The sequence below is a fragment of the Oncorhynchus masou genome, chromosome 24, assembly GCF_036934945.1.
Source record: "Oncorhynchus masou masou isolate Uvic2021 chromosome 24, UVic_Omas_1.1, whole genome shotgun sequence".
In the NCBI taxonomy this organism is placed as follows: domain Eukaryota; kingdom Metazoa; phylum Chordata; class Actinopteri; order Salmoniformes; family Salmonidae; genus Oncorhynchus; species Oncorhynchus masou.
In genome coordinates, this window is record NC_088235.1 from 44,812,181 (window position 1) to 44,827,375 (window position 15,195).

Here is a 15,195-nt window from a genome sequence, read left to right on the forward strand (position 1 = left end):
GATCTCACAATACATCTGATCTTTTTGCTCATTTTCCTCCCTCTCCCTCCTTAGCTGACTTTGGTGTATCAGCACAAATCACTGCCACGCTGGCTAAGAGGAAGTCCTTCATTGGAACACCATACTGGTGAGCGTCTCCCCTGGCCACTCCCCTCGGTGTCATACTCTGGATAGACTCTGACATGATGTTATGGTTCATTGACTTATTGTGACAGACCATTCATATTGCTCTGGACAGTCTTATGAATGTATTTGATTGCCTTGAGTGATTGTTGGTCTATGCCTGATAAGTACTGTTTTTTTCTCTCTCTCTCTCCTCCCTCCTTCCTCTCATCCTATCAGGATGGCTCCAGAGGTGGCAGCCGTGGAGAGGAAGGGGGGCTACAACCAGCTGTGTGATATCTGGGCCGTGGGCATCACAGCTATCGAGCTTGCCGAGCTGCAGCCTCCCATGTTCGACCTGCACCCTATGAGGTGAGTCTGTGTGTGTAGGGGGATGTGCGAATTAAACCTTATGACTGTGATGCTGGATATTTATTTGGACAATAATGTATGAGGGGGTGAGGTATATGGCCAATATACCACGGCTAAGGGCTGTTCTAAGGGCCTGGATACAGCCTTTACCTGTGGTATATTGGCCATATACCACAAACCCCAGAGGTGCTTTATTGCTATTATAAACTGTTTACCAATGTACTTAAAAATTAAGATAATGTTTTGATATACCCAGGGCTCAAACCACCCAGTGGTAGATTCCGCCATTTACTTAGAAATAACATTGTTACGACTAATGTACTTTGTTCTAGAAACCAAGTCTGTTTCCTTTTCTTCCTAGGGCCCTTTTCTTGATGACAAAGAGTAATTTCCAGCCACCCAAATTGAAAGACAAAGTGAAATGGTAAGTGTTCACCTCTCCTCTGTGAATAGTGAGGAACAGGTTTAATTCTCAGTTTAACAATTTTCTCTTCATATTATAAACTTAAATGCTCTGACATGTATATTTTCTATCTCCTCCTATGAAAGGGGAAATAATTTCCATCATTTTGTCAAATTGTCCCTGACGAAAAATCCCAAGAAGAGGCCAACAGCAGAGAAACTATTACAGGTACTCCCAGTCTAGAGGGAAACACTAGTATCTGTCAGGATAAGAGTGTCTGTAGGCTGTGACCACGCGTCCCCTTCCTGTGTCCACAGCACCCGTTTGTGTCACAGCCTCTCAGTCGAACCCTGGCCATCGAACTGCTGGACAAATCCAACAACCCAGACCACACCACATACAACGACTTTGACGATGACGACCCAGAACCAGAGGTAGAGTCACCCCCCACCACCCTATCCCACATCTCCAACCTCTCCATCTCTTCAGGTTTCTCAAATCTAATAGCAGGATAAGACTGACACCTGTCCTCATTGGACGAACTAAATGCGTAGAGACCAATCATGCTGATCTCTTAACTGTCAGAGTTCTACATCTTTCCTCCCTTTTCCATTACCCTTCTCTCTGCTCTTCTTCATCCTCTTCCTCAGTTTAAATATATGGGCCACTTCCTTCCCATCACCCCAGGTGCTCGACGAGCACCTCGCTTTGCCATGCGCAAGAAGGTACCAATGTGGCCGGCATTACAACTGCACCAGTACCACTGTGATCAGTACCTGTAGAAACAGAGAACTAACTAACACCGGTCTGTGTGTGCTCAGCTTGTGCTCAGTAGACTGGACTGGGTCTCGTCATTGAACCTTGCTTATGGAGTTGCTGTTACTTCATTTGTTAAATGTATCTGCATGTGGGATATTGAAGAGTGCTTTGGGTGTGTTTTAGGCATGAATAGGGGCACAGTTAAACTGTGAGAATAAATTCAGATGGCATACTATATGTAACACTTTAATGTCTCGCTCTCACACACCTTGTGTATATACATGTTTGTTACATATTGTACATACCTTCTATTTTGTTTGTGCGTTCGTTTGTTAAAGCTAATGTTAACACGCTTGTGATTTGTCTAGCTAGGCCAAGGGTGTGTTTAGTGCATAAACATATAGAAACTAGAAATTGATTGACATGCTGAGTTGAGGTCAAACTGAGGTGCCGTTTCCCACCTGGACAAGAGGAACACCAATGTGAGAATGCTGTTCATTGACTACAGCTCAGCGATCAACAGCATAGTGCTCACAAACCTCATCACTAAGTTAAGGACCCTGGGACTAAACACTTCCCTCTGCAACTGGATCCTGGACTTCCTGATGGGCCGCCCCCAGGTGGTAAGGGTAGGAAACAACACATCTGCCACGCTGATCCTCAACACGGGAGCCTCTCAGTGGCGGGTGCTTAATCTCCTCCTGTACTCCCTGTTCACCCACGACTGCGTGGCCAAGTGCGACTGCAACACAATCATTACGTTTGCTGACAAAACAGTGGTAGGCCTGATCACCGACAAGGATAAGACCGCCTATAGGGAGGAGGTCAGTGACCTGGTGCCAGGACAACAACCTCTTCCTCAACGTGAGCAAGACAAAGGAGCTGATCGTGGACTACAGGAAAAGGAGGGCCCGAACACGCCCCCATTCACATTAACAGGGCTGAAGTGGAGCGGGTCGAGAGCTTCAAGTTCCTTGGTGTCCACATCACCAACAAACTATCATGGTCCAAACACACCAAGACAGTCGTGAAGAGGGCACGATAACATCTTTCCACCTCAGGAGACTGAAAAGATTTGGCAAAAAGTTCTAATCGGCACCATCGAGAGCATCATGACGGGTTGCGTCACAGCCTGCTCGGCATCCGACTGTAAGGCGCTACAGAGGGTAGTGTGTATGGCCCAGTACATCACTGGGGCCAAGCTACCTGCCATTCAGGACCTATGTAATAGGCGGTGTCAGAGGAAGGCCCTAAAAATGGTCAAATACTCCAGCCACCGAAGTCATAGACTGTTCTCTCTGCTACCGCATGGCAAGCAGTACCGGAGAGCCAAGTTTAGGTCCAAAAGGCTCCTTAATAGCTTATACCTCTAAGCCATAAGACTCCTGAACAATGAATCAAATGGCCACCCAGACCATTTACATTGACACATCTTTTGACATGTCTTTTGTTAAGTACCTCTTTTGTTCTCTATTGCTCCTCTATTGGTCCTCAAGCAAGGGGCAGGCTGATGACATCACGACTTCCCAACAAACCATCTCCTTGAAGTTTTCAGTTGTCCAGAAAAATGTTAACTCTTCAGTGTGGGTGTAATTGACTGTATATGCGCTTGGGATATCATTTTTCAACAGGAAAGTTAACATACTTAAAATATGTTCTTCAGTGATTTGTTTTTATGTGTAAATTAGTATGTGTTTGGTCTCAGAAGACGGGTAAAAGGAATGTCCACTGATGTGAATTTGAGCTCTCCTTAATCTGCATGTGTTGTTGCTAAGACATCTATTGCTGCCTTGCGTTGCCATGGTTTATTTGCCTGCTTTCAGTGTGGTCTGTCTATGCTGTGTTCTATTGCTGCCATGGAGCTTGTTGTGACTGGGTCATTGTTCTCATTGTCCCTGACTCATACACTATATATACAAAAGTATGTGGACACCCCTTCAAATTAGAGGACTCGGTTATTTCAGCCACACCTGGTGCTGACAGGTGTATAAAATTGAGTACACATCAATGCAATCTCCATAGACAAACATTGACAGTAGAATGGCCTTACTGAAGAGCTCAGTGACTTTCTATGTGGCACCATCATAGGATGCCACCTTTCCAACAAGTCAATTTGTCAAATTCCTGCCCTGCTAGAACTGTCCCGGTCAATTGTAAGTTCTGTTGTGAAGTGGAAACCCTTAGGAGAAAGAGCTGCGATGCGGTAGCCAACACAAGCTCGCAGAATGGGACCGTTGAGTTCCTCGGTTGCAACACTCACTACCGAGTTCCAAACAGCCTCGATAAGAAACATCAGCACAATAACTGTTCGTCGGGAGCATCATGAAATGGGGTTCCATGGCCGAGCAGCCGCACACAAGCATAAGATCACCATGAGCAATGCCAAGCGTCTGCTGGAGTGGTGTAAAGCTTGCCACCATTGTACTCTGGAGCAGTGGAAATACATTCTCTGGCGTGATGAATCACGCTTCACCATCTGGCAGTCCAACGGCTGAATCTAGTTTTGGCTTATGCCAGGAGAATGTTACATACGCCAATTCATAGTGCCAACTGTAAAGTTGGGTGGAGGAGGAAAAATGGTCGGGGGCTGTTTTTCATGGTTCGGGCTAGGCCCCTTAGTTCCAGTGAAGAGAAATCTTAACGCTACAGCATACAATTACATTTTAGATGATTCTATGCTTCCAACTTTGTAGCAATAGTTTGGGGAAGTCCCTTCCCTGTTGCAGCATGACAATGTCCCCGTGCACAAAGCGAAGTCCATACAGAAATGGCTTGTTGAGATCGGTGTGGAAGAACTTGAACACCTTTAGGATGAATTGGAACGCCGACTGCGAGCCAGGCCAAATCGCCCAACATCAGTTCCCGACCTCACTAAGGCTCTTGTGGCTGAATGGAATCAAGTCCCTGCAGCAATGTTCCAACATCTCGTGAAAAGCCTTCCCAGAAAAGTTGAGGCTGTTATTGCCCATGATTTTGGATTGAGATGTTCGACGAGCAGGTTTCCACATAATTTTGGTAATGTAGTGTAGGTCAGAGGTCAGAACGGGTTCAGTCCCTTCTCACCCTAAAAACCAGACTGGGTTTGAGACACCTGTAGATTGAGAACATATTAAATATACACATCTTAGAGACAATAAGATCTATTATGATCAGCACTCTCCTTTCCCCTCAATGAGTGTTGAATGTTTTTTTACCATGTAGCAAAGTTCGCACAGGATTTAATAAGACTACAGTTATTGGACTGAGGAATGCAGTTGTTGTTTTTTGTGCGTGATGATGATGATGATCTTGTCTGTTAAGGTCGTATGTTTTTTTTCTTCCGGACAGTCTCCAGTGTCTGTTCCCCATCGGATTCGCTCCACCAGCAGGAGCACCAGGGAAGGGAAGACCCTGTCCGAGATCAACTGTAAGTTTCTATATGTGTGACTAAGGGCCTGTTTCCCGGACCCAGATTGAGCCTAATCCTGGACTACAAATCATGCTTAGTTTGTGAATCATCTGGAATTCCATTCAGTCTGTGGCTATGGTGTATTCAATTTTATCCCAGTCTGCTGTTTTTGGCACTGTGCGTAACCTCTCTAGGGTATGTGGGACGCTTTGCCAACACCAGGTGAGATTGCAGAGCGCCAAATACAGAAGTACTCATTATAAAAATTCAGAAAACATAACATATTTTACATGGGAATGGAGGGATTTAAATATTTAACTTCTTGTGAATCCAACCACGGTGTCAGATTTTAAAAATGCTTTATGGCGAAAGCATACCTTTTACGATTATTTGAGAACATGGCCCAGCAGACAAATAATTACAAACAGTAACCAGCCAAGTAGAAGTTACACAAGTCAGAAATAAATCTTCATATGGTTACACTCAAGACATTAATTTAAATGTTCCTTTTGTTCCTAAAGTCTCTTTATATCCAAAAACCTCCGTTTTGTTCGTGTTTTCTTCAGTGATCCACAGGCTCAAACGCAGACAAAAAAATCCAAATTGTATCTATAAAGTTCATAGAAACATGTCAAATGATGTTTATATTCAATCCTCAGGTTGTTTTTAGCCTAAATAATCAATAATATTTCAACCGGACAATAACGTCGTCAATATAGAAGGTAAACAAGAAAGGCGCGCTCTCGGGATTGCGCATGAAGAAGCTCTGTGACACGGCAGGGTCCACTCATTCAGACTGGTCGTACTCCCTCATTTATCAGAATAGAAGCCTGAAACAATTTCTAAAGACTGTTGACATCTAGTGGAAGGCATAGGAACTGCAACTTGAGTCCTAAGTCAATGGATACTGCAATGGCATTGAATAGAAAAATACAAATAAAAAACTACTTCCTGAATGGATTTTTCTCAGGTTTTCACCTGCCAAATTAGTTATGTTATACTCAGACACTATTGTAACGGTTTTGGAAACTTTAGTGTTTTCTATTCAAATCTACCAGTTATATGCATATCATAGCCTCTGGGCCCGAGTAGCAGGCAGTTTAATTTGGGTTGCTTTTCATCCAAAATTCCAAATGCTGCCCCCTACCCTAGAGAAGTTAATCTGGCACATTAAATTCTGGCACATTAAAGTCTCTGCGAGTTCATGGTAATCGTACTTTAGTTAACCTCTGTCTGTCAGGATTAACATTGGCATGAGTATAATCTGTTTTTCAGCTTCCATAGATTAATGGCTCCTCAAACCATGCTGTGAAGGACCACAGAGAGAAACACACACACACACACTCCCCTGTTAAAGCACCTCAGCACTCTCACTCATCTATCTCTAACCTGCAGCTGCACAGTTAAACTTGAACTCCTACTAGAACACCAGTCAACTCCGACAGGTTTGTTTCTTTCTAGAGTACATGGCTGATGTTCCTCTCTTTCTCTCCCTCCCTCTTTCTTTGTCTTCTCCCCTACCTCTCTCTCTCCCTCCCCACTCTATAATTGTATCTTTCTCGATCGCTCTTTGTTCCCCCACCCCCAGTTGGCCAGGTGAAGTTTGACCCTCCGCTGAGGAAGGAGACAGAGCCCCATCATGAGCCGGTGAGTGACCTGGTCCTGCAGTGTCACCCTGATACTACTGTGGCTGAACCCTGTGTGTAGGTGACAACCTTGTGGACAGGCCCCTTTAGTTGAGACTCTGCTACAGTTTTAAATCACACTCACAATTACTGCATATCTCATCTCAAGTCATCCACGTGATCCATCTCCCTGTGTAGCATATTTCTTGACGTTGTCTCCTAAATTTGTCTGAATGCTACTCACACTGATACTAACCTGCACCTGATGTTTCAGTGCAGGGTTAACGCACGGCATGCATGGCCACCCCTATTCTCTCCCCTCCACTCTCATCCCTCACTCCCTACCTCTCTTACCCATCCTCCTCTCCTACGCTTTAATGCCTTTCTCTGATTGGATGGCATTAACTTTTGAATTAACGGGACTTTCTCATTCTGCCTACTGAACAGCCTGACTCTGACCCGTTTTTGGACTGTGCAGAAGAGCTGTACTACACTGCGAGATCTAATCTGGTATTTTCCTCATCTCTCCATTTCTCCTTCTGGGTCGTGTCTCTGCTTCGTAACGCTTAACCGTCCTCTTTCAGTTGGCCCTTTTCATGTCTCGCTCGTGTTTCTTTTCAGTGTCTATGTTTATTGGATGTCAGTAACTGTTTCTTCATTTGTGTTTGTGAAGCTGTCTTCGCCTCCATTGGCTGGTGTTTATCATTGTTATTCCTGTTTTATGAAGTTTTTCCTGTATAGCCTTCGGCCACACAACCTGTTAGACCTCACCAGCACATCGAAGGCTCTAGGGGGGTGTGTGTGTGTGTGTGTGTGTGTGTGTGTAAGGGATGGAAGAAAACAATTTCAAGAGTGAGTGGAATGGAGGGATTAAAGGGATGTCTGGAGGGATTTAGGGAGAGTGATATCTCTGGACAGCATATGGGTGGATGAACCACCTCCTTGGGGAAAACATGTGTGACTGACTTGGAACCCTGAGTCCGTGGCCTGTTAGAGCGGGACCAGATCAAGCCCTAAGCTGCCATCAAAAGTCCCCCGCTGTCTCCTCATGCCCAAATATTATCGCTGACTCAGACCACTGACCCCAGTCACTGTTAAACTTAGACCTCTTGTTCCTTTGTCACATATCCATACTGGGGAATTTATTGATGTGACGTGAGGCAGCAGGATATGTCAGTTTGTCAGCATAAGTAAGAATATGTTAGCCGAGCTCTCTCCGGCTCAAGGTAGTATGGACGGGTCGTTTTGCGGTGCGTTCACCTATAGGAGTCGGGGTCGGTCACTTGGTTGTGAAGGGGGAATACAGGTATCTATATCCTCGCTGGAAAATCAATATGTCCACTGAGCTGATGGACCCGCAGTGTCAGCCAATAAGTGTTCAGTAAAGTCAGCCGCATTGCTGCAGTGCGCACGCACACATACCATGAAACCCGCCCTTCGCCCATACCTTTGCAGCTAGTTGTGCTGAGATGCCTCTGTATGGCCCCGTGCACTGCTACACCTTCACATAGCGTTGATGGTTTCCATTCATGTCATTCTTGTTCATCTAGTCATGGACGGCATGTGTCCTAGCGGTTGGAGCGTTGGGTCAGTAACTGGCTCCGGGGTTGCTGTTGCTAACGGCAGACCCTGGCCTCTGTTCTCCGAGGGTGTCTCGGGGGGAGTTGGGATATGCAAACAAAACATTTCCAGTTCACATATGCAAACACTTGTACAATAGGAGAAATATAAGCACCCACTGAACGGTTGTTGGTCTACTTGTTGCAGATCCATAGTGCATAATGCTGTCATATCCCTTAACGTTTATCACACATGCACGTTAGAAACATCTATCGTAAATCGAAGCGGTGTTTCTCTAAGCAACAGCAGTGGTGACCTCTGACCTGTGGTGTCCTCAGCTCTCTGTGGGCGGGCAGACAGAGCGCCCAAACGGTGTTATTCTCATCTAGTCAAGGTCCTGTAATGTCCTGTATGACCTGCTCATGAGTGTCATCAATGTGAACTGGGAGTCACTGGGGTTCCACCAGTCTCTGCCTTCTCTCTCTGTGTTTTTAGGTGTGGTGTGTATGTGTGTCTCAGCTCTAACATAGTTGATGCCGTACAGTAGGTAACCTCAGCCATGGTAACTTTCCACATTGTGTGTGTGTCATTGTTTCTGAAACACAATCATGTCATTTTGATATGTGTGTCTCTCTAGGACCTTCAACTGGAGTATGGACAGGAATCTCCAAGCCTAATGGGGGAAAACAAGTAAGTCACTCATTCTGGGTTTCCACGTCTGTTCCACCCCTCCCCCTCCCGTATCCCCTCGCCTCTCCTTCTCTCAAATCTCCTCACATCCCCCGATCTCCCTGCCTTGGCCCCACCCTCTCTCCTCTTGTCTTATCTGTACAAAGGGATTAGCCCTAGCAGATGGTGGTGTGGTACTGAGAGGTGGCTTCCTGTCAAGAGAAAGGTGTCTGATCATTTATTCATGACACCTTTCCTGGAACGCAGGTCGGCCCAGAAGAAGTGCGCTGTAAGCACTGTGTGTGTGAAAGGGCAAGAGACAAGACTCGCTGCTGTTTAAACCATGTGTATTTAGAAGGATGTGCTCCATAAACCGGATGGGATGGAATGATAGATGGGGTTTTCATATGCATATGGAGTAAATCAGGCAAGAGGATATTGAGAAGCCACCAAACTCAATACACCTATCAGATTTGAGGCACTCTGTTATTTGACCCCTGAACAATTGATCTCCACATTCCTTTGCCCTTCTCTCACTGGACAGCCTCATAGGGTTTATATTCTCAGTTTCGCTGTCATTCACGCCCACCTGCGTACACAAACACTGTTGCCTACACACAGCTGACCTGACAGCTTCACACATCCTCAGCTCAGCTGTGATGAAACTCACGTACTCTCACACACGCCAACACGCTGAATGTATCGTCTGTGGTTTCCATGTGTTTTTGCCCTGTAGCCTTAAAGAATGCCATGTTAATTTAGGTCAACCCCCCCACCCCCTGAGAAAGGGAGAGCCTTTACTCATGTCATGTGCGATTCAGTCACGGAGTTATTTTCTTTCTCCTCTTCTTCACTTCTCCCTTGTTCATTCCACCCGTTTTCCGACAGGAGTCTTCTCAAATCAGTGGAGGAGGAGCTTAAGCAGAGGTGAGTTAGGCCTCGCTCCTCAGGGCTCCACCTCCAACTGCTCTGGTATTTGATTTGTGGACATGCCCTAACCCCCCCCCCCATCAGCCAATCAATGTTAACGCAGGACTAATCCAGCCAATCAGTGTCACGCAAAGCTAATCTGCTCCGACTGCTGCCGTTATGGTTTGACTCTGCTTTGTTTTGTCCATTGCTGTTCAGTGCTTACAAACAGGACAGGCTGCGCTGTGTGATCACCAGACACAGTGCACTTTGACAACGCATGGCTTATATACTGACTTAATGACTTAGTCTAAGCCTTCTCCAGTTAGTGTGTAGTGAAGTCACCAAGCCCTATACAGAAGATGAGTAAAATTAGCTAAATATAGCATTTAGGTTTAGTTAGCACTATTTCTGTTTGGTTCAGTTCTATAGCCATGTAGTTCTTTAAACTCTACCTTTATGTAATTTATTTAGTTCTGCGAGTAATGTAGTGGAGTTAATTTCCCCCAGTGTCTCCTCCTCCCAGTGGGTGAAAGAGGAGAGCAGCTCTGACTTTCCCTGTTGCTGTGAGTCCCACTGAGCCGCTCCCCCCCCAATCTATCTCCGTCTCCTCAGGGGTCACATGACACATTTAGAGACCGATGATGATGATGGTGGTGATGATGGTGATGAAACTCAACAGTAAGTCCTTCTCGTGTTCTAGTCTAGCCGCCCTCTCTGAGGAGGGGGAAGAGGGAAGGCTACCTCTCCAGTTTCATTCACGCATCTTCATGCCGCATGCTCCACCATCATGCCCCTGCGTCTCCCTGCCTTACCAAATACCCCGTCTCCGTCTTTCTCTGCGCCTCCGGTAGCCCCGCTTCCCTCCCACAGTTCACGTTGAGCAGAACTATTGGAAGGTTCTGATGCATTTCAGGTTGCTACCCCTAAGCACTCTGGCTGACTGGGCTCCCATTTGCTTACATCTGTGAGACGATGAACCGTTGTCATGTTTGGCTTCAGTGCTCACCAACTGTGCGTCACCCTACACCCTGCCATTCCTCATCTGTTTCCTGGTGTGTGTTCATCATTCTGTGCCACCTGCTTACATGCTTGCTGATCTCGGTGTGTGTGTGTTCTTTACTGCCTGTTTGCCATCTGCTCCCGATGTGTGGTTCTCTCTGCTTGTATCCTCACCCCTCTGTCGCCATAGATGTCTCGGTCCTCCCAACCCTCTTGGTTTAACCCTTCCCACCTGTTTAACCCGAGTGCCACTCTGAGGTTTGTGCTCTCTCCTGGCGACTTAAACTTGTTACGCCGTTTGATGCCATGTCTATATCCGTCATGATTGAGGGGTTGATGGTGGTTACTGATTGGATCAGACTGTACATACACATTACATTGGGCCTTTGGGATATCCTGATCAAGGAAATGCTAACATGTGGTGTCAGTTGACTGATGGTGTCATTTGACTGGTGGTGGTTGACAGACACCTTTTTGTTGTCTTGTCCAACACTTGTCTGTTGTCTAACACTGCGCTGTGTGATATTAGACACTCCTGGGTTTATTCATCTGTCACTCTGCGATGTGACACTGTGTATACACTTTTTTTGAAAAACATGTTTTAGAACTGTCTGTGTGGAACCTTGCCACTATCTAACAAACCTAACCCACCTCAATCTCTCCCTCAAGCAAACACAGTACCATCATGAGGCCCAAAGTCCCACCCCCACTGCCCCCCAAGGTAGGACCACTAGCATATTATCATACTGCAGCATTTTGGGTCATAATCAGAAACTTCTATTTCGCGCAACGGACCCTCAAGCTAAATTCAGATTTGCAAACACCAATATTTTCTCTCAAATCTAATTGAAACTATTGATGTTAAATGTTCTATTTGTTAGATGGTAAACCAAGCTTGACAAATGAGTAATAATAGGGAAAGCATTAATCAACCGCTAGAGATTGTTGTCGACCTTTGTCTCTGTCTCGCTCTTTCTCTGTCTCGCTCTTTCTCTGTCTCGCTCTTTCTCTCTCGCTCTTTCTCTCTCGCTCTTTCTGTCTCGCTCTTTCTGTCTCGCTCTATCTCTCTGTCTCGCTCTGTGTGTCTCTATCTCTCTCTTGGTTCTTTCTCTCCCTCCAGCCCAAGTCCATCTGTCTGCCCCAGGAGAGCCCGTCCCAGGGAGAGGATGATGGAGGGGACCATCAAGCGCTGCCCCGTACCCGAGAGCCCTGCCCGAACCACCTCCTCAAACGTACCCCCACGCCCTCCACCCCCACGCCTGCCCCCCCACAGACGCAGTAGCCTAGGTAACGAGAGCACACAGAGCCAGGCTGGTTCAGAGCCCGAGGGGAATGATGATGGGAGCTTTAGGCATTTCTGGGAGTGGCTTCACGCCCCGCACACAGAAGAGGAGTTGGAAGAGGTGTTGGAGGATGAGAGTAAGGCCAGCCAATTGGTAGCCCCATAACCTATTGCCCTTCCCTGATTAGTTGTTATTCCCATCAATCAGTGTCCATATAGTCTCGCGCCCCCTCCCCATCCTTCCTTCCCTTTCTTCTGTCTGTCTGTAGATCTACATAGTGCAGTGTTGTTGCTGCAGTCATGTGACCCTGTCTGTCACCAAAATCCAGCCGCCTCCTCCCATCGTTGACATCATGTTTTCAGTGAGGCAATCAAAATGTAATCTGACTCTCTGAATGTAATGAAGCGTTGGGAATGCATTCTCCGTTCAGTGTGTTAGAAACACTTAGTTTGATTACTGTTGTAATCCCATCAAAACATATTCCATTATTGATTAGCCGTGATTAGATTCCAGTATGTACTTCATGTGGAGAACTCTCTCGCAAGCACACCCACACACCGAGATGTGTGTAATAAACATGTTTCCCGCTGCAGGTAATGGATTGAACTCTCACCAGAATGGAGAGAAGGACAGTGCTACAGAGAGGCAGTCCACCATGCCCCCTAGTGTCCCCATACGGAAAGACAAGAAGGACATTACGGTAATGCCCCCTGATCCCCCACACTCACCTTATTAACAGTGACGTTTCAATACATTCCCTTTCCTTTCACACTAGGGCATCGCCACACTGATTATTGTTGTTAAAGCCGTTCATCAGCAACCACTGGTCTAAAACGAATGTGGTCCAGTGATCATCCACCTTATCTGTCTCGCCCTTTGTGTCTCCCGCTGTTTTTCAGAAGCCTATCAGTAATGGCCTCCCACCCACACCCAAGGTCCATGTGAGTATATGATGCCTTCTCTACAGACACACCATGATCTTATGAACCAACGTCAAATAGGGGTTTTGCCCCCTCAGATAAAGCTTTCAAGATGAGAGCTGTGAAGACAAATCTGTCATGTTTGGCTTCCCTCCAATTTTCCAACCTCCATTCTCCTTGCTGCTCAGATGGGGGCCTGTTTCTCCAAGGTGTTCAACGGCTGCCCGTTGAAAATCCACTGTGCCACGTCCTGGATCAACCCAGACACCAGAGGTAGGACACTGGGAAAAAAACAGTAGTTTCACTTTTTTTTTTTTTACATCTTTATTGTCATGACTTATTACAGGAATCGTTGCCAAGACGATTATTTGGATGAACATGACTAAAAGGCTCTTTGTATCGTCGTCGTTTCAGACCAATATTTGATATTTGGTGCCGAGGAGGGAATCTACACTTTAAATCTGAACGAACTGCACGAGACGTCCATGGAGCAGGTTTGTTCTGGTTGAAGGTTTATATATTTCTTCTTCAATGGAGGATTGTGAATGTTGTTATCAACTCTTCATCTCCATCCCCGTCTGTCCCCAGCTCTTTCCCCGCCGGTGCACTTGGCTTTATGTTATGAACAACTGCCTGCTCTCTATATCTGGTAAGACTATCTTGGACCTGTGCTGTGTCTTACTTTTGTTGTTTGTTCTGTATCTAGTAATGGTTTTGCTGTAATTGACGTTCCTCTGCCAAAAAAAAGTCAACATTGAAGAGAGGCACTTGCCTTTAAAACCTTGACTTTGGAAAATTTGTCCGGACTTTCTTTGTTTGAAACATGTCTGGCCCTTCTGAAGATGTAATCTTACCATGTGAAGTGTTTTGAAGGCAGATCTTTTCTCTCTTTCTTTACTGTGTCATGAATTGCCCTTTAAAGGTTTAGAAGTCTAGCTGAAAATCTGCTTTTGTTATTGCTTTCAGGAAAAGCCTCTCAGCTCTACTCTCATAACGTAGCTGGTCTGTTTGAGCATGCCCGGCAAATGCAGAAGTTACCCATGGCCATTCCCACACACAAACTCCCAGACAAGATGATTCCACGGTAGGATATCTAAGGCCTCTTCATTCATTTGGGTTTGAACTTTGGGTTTTTAGATGATGCATAGAAAATGGATTTCTTGTTCCTTATGATCCTCATAGGAAATTTGCCATATCCAATAAGATTCCAGACACAAAAGGGTGCCAAAAGTGCTGCGTGGGTAAGTGCACATGTGTGGTTCACCCATATAAAAATGTATGCACACTTTGGATGATGGCGTCTGCTAAATGTATTATCAAGTGCTGCATGGCGTTGTTCTTGACTTACGGCACAACTGGATAAGAGAAGTTGAGGATAGGTCTGAAATAATGCACAGGACATCATTTTTGATAGAGTATAGCACAAGAGTTCAGAGAGAGATTTGTGAAAAACCTTGAATGTGTGTGTTTGTGTGCAGTGAGGAATCCCTACACGGGTCACAAGTACCTGTGTGGTGCGTTCCAGTCCAGTGTGGTTCTGCTGGAGTGGGTGGAGCCCATGCAGAAGTTTATGCTCATCAAGGTAAATCAGCGTTGGGTTCTGGTTATTCTTGGGCGGACTGACCATGTAAAGGGTTGGAATGGGACCTTTGATGTTTGGATAAACTTAACACAGTCCTGTTATGGAAAGCTGATTCGATTAGCTAAAATAGCATGTCAACGTTGCTTGTCTCTCAAACCGAGTTGAAATGATTCATGTCAGTACATGATAATGGGTGATTTCTTGTGGGACAGGATGCTTGATCTATCTCCTTTGGTCTCTCCTGTAGAACATCGACTTCCCCCTGCCCTGTCCCCTGGAGGTGTTTGAGATGCTGGTGGTGCCGGATCAGCAGTACCCGCTCATCTGTGTGGCCGTCAGCAAGGGCATCGAGCTCAGCCAAGTGGTCCGCTTCGGCACGGTCAACCCCAACTCAACCTCCTCCTGGTTCACAGAGGCCGGTCAGTGGCACGTGGTCGCAACGATGATGATTATCTTCATTAAGACATTGATTGTTCTTGATGATGAGATGTTTTTCTGTCCACTCAGATACGCCCCAGACTTGTGTTATCCACGTCACCCAGTTGGAGAGGGACACCATCTTAGTTTGTCTGGACAGTACGTTTTACCCCCCCCTCCCATCCGCTGAACTAATCCAAATAA

At 46.0% G+C, this 15,195-nt stretch overlaps 1 protein-coding gene across 1 annotated transcript in view; it reads left to right on the forward strand.

Annotated features, from left to right (window-relative positions):
• The window catches only part of LOC135512238 (mitogen-activated protein kinase kinase kinase kinase 3-like), a 66,131-nt gene that overhangs the window by 47,488 nt on the left and 3,448 nt on the right, over positions 1-15,195 (forward strand). The window contains 24 exon segments of the mRNA XM_064934047.1: positions 55-127; positions 343-474; positions 836-898; positions 1,024-1,105; positions 1,195-1,311; positions 4,964-5,042; positions 6,613-6,671; positions 7,097-7,159; positions 8,847-8,899; positions 9,767-9,805; positions 10,403-10,468; positions 11,459-11,510; positions 11,910-11,947; positions 11,949-12,208; positions 12,666-12,772; positions 12,972-13,013; positions 13,181-13,265; positions 13,407-13,486; positions 13,581-13,641; positions 13,959-14,076; positions 14,175-14,233; positions 14,471-14,574; positions 14,822-14,993; positions 15,082-15,150. Of these exon segments, the coding sequence (XP_064790119.1) occupies positions 55-127; positions 343-474; positions 836-898; positions 1,024-1,105; positions 1,195-1,311; positions 4,964-5,042; positions 6,613-6,671; positions 7,097-7,159; positions 8,847-8,899; positions 9,767-9,805; positions 10,403-10,468; positions 11,459-11,510; positions 11,910-11,947; positions 11,949-12,208; positions 12,666-12,772; positions 12,972-13,013; positions 13,181-13,265; positions 13,407-13,486; positions 13,581-13,641; positions 13,959-14,076; positions 14,175-14,233; positions 14,471-14,574; positions 14,822-14,993; positions 15,082-15,150 (2,073 nt within the window).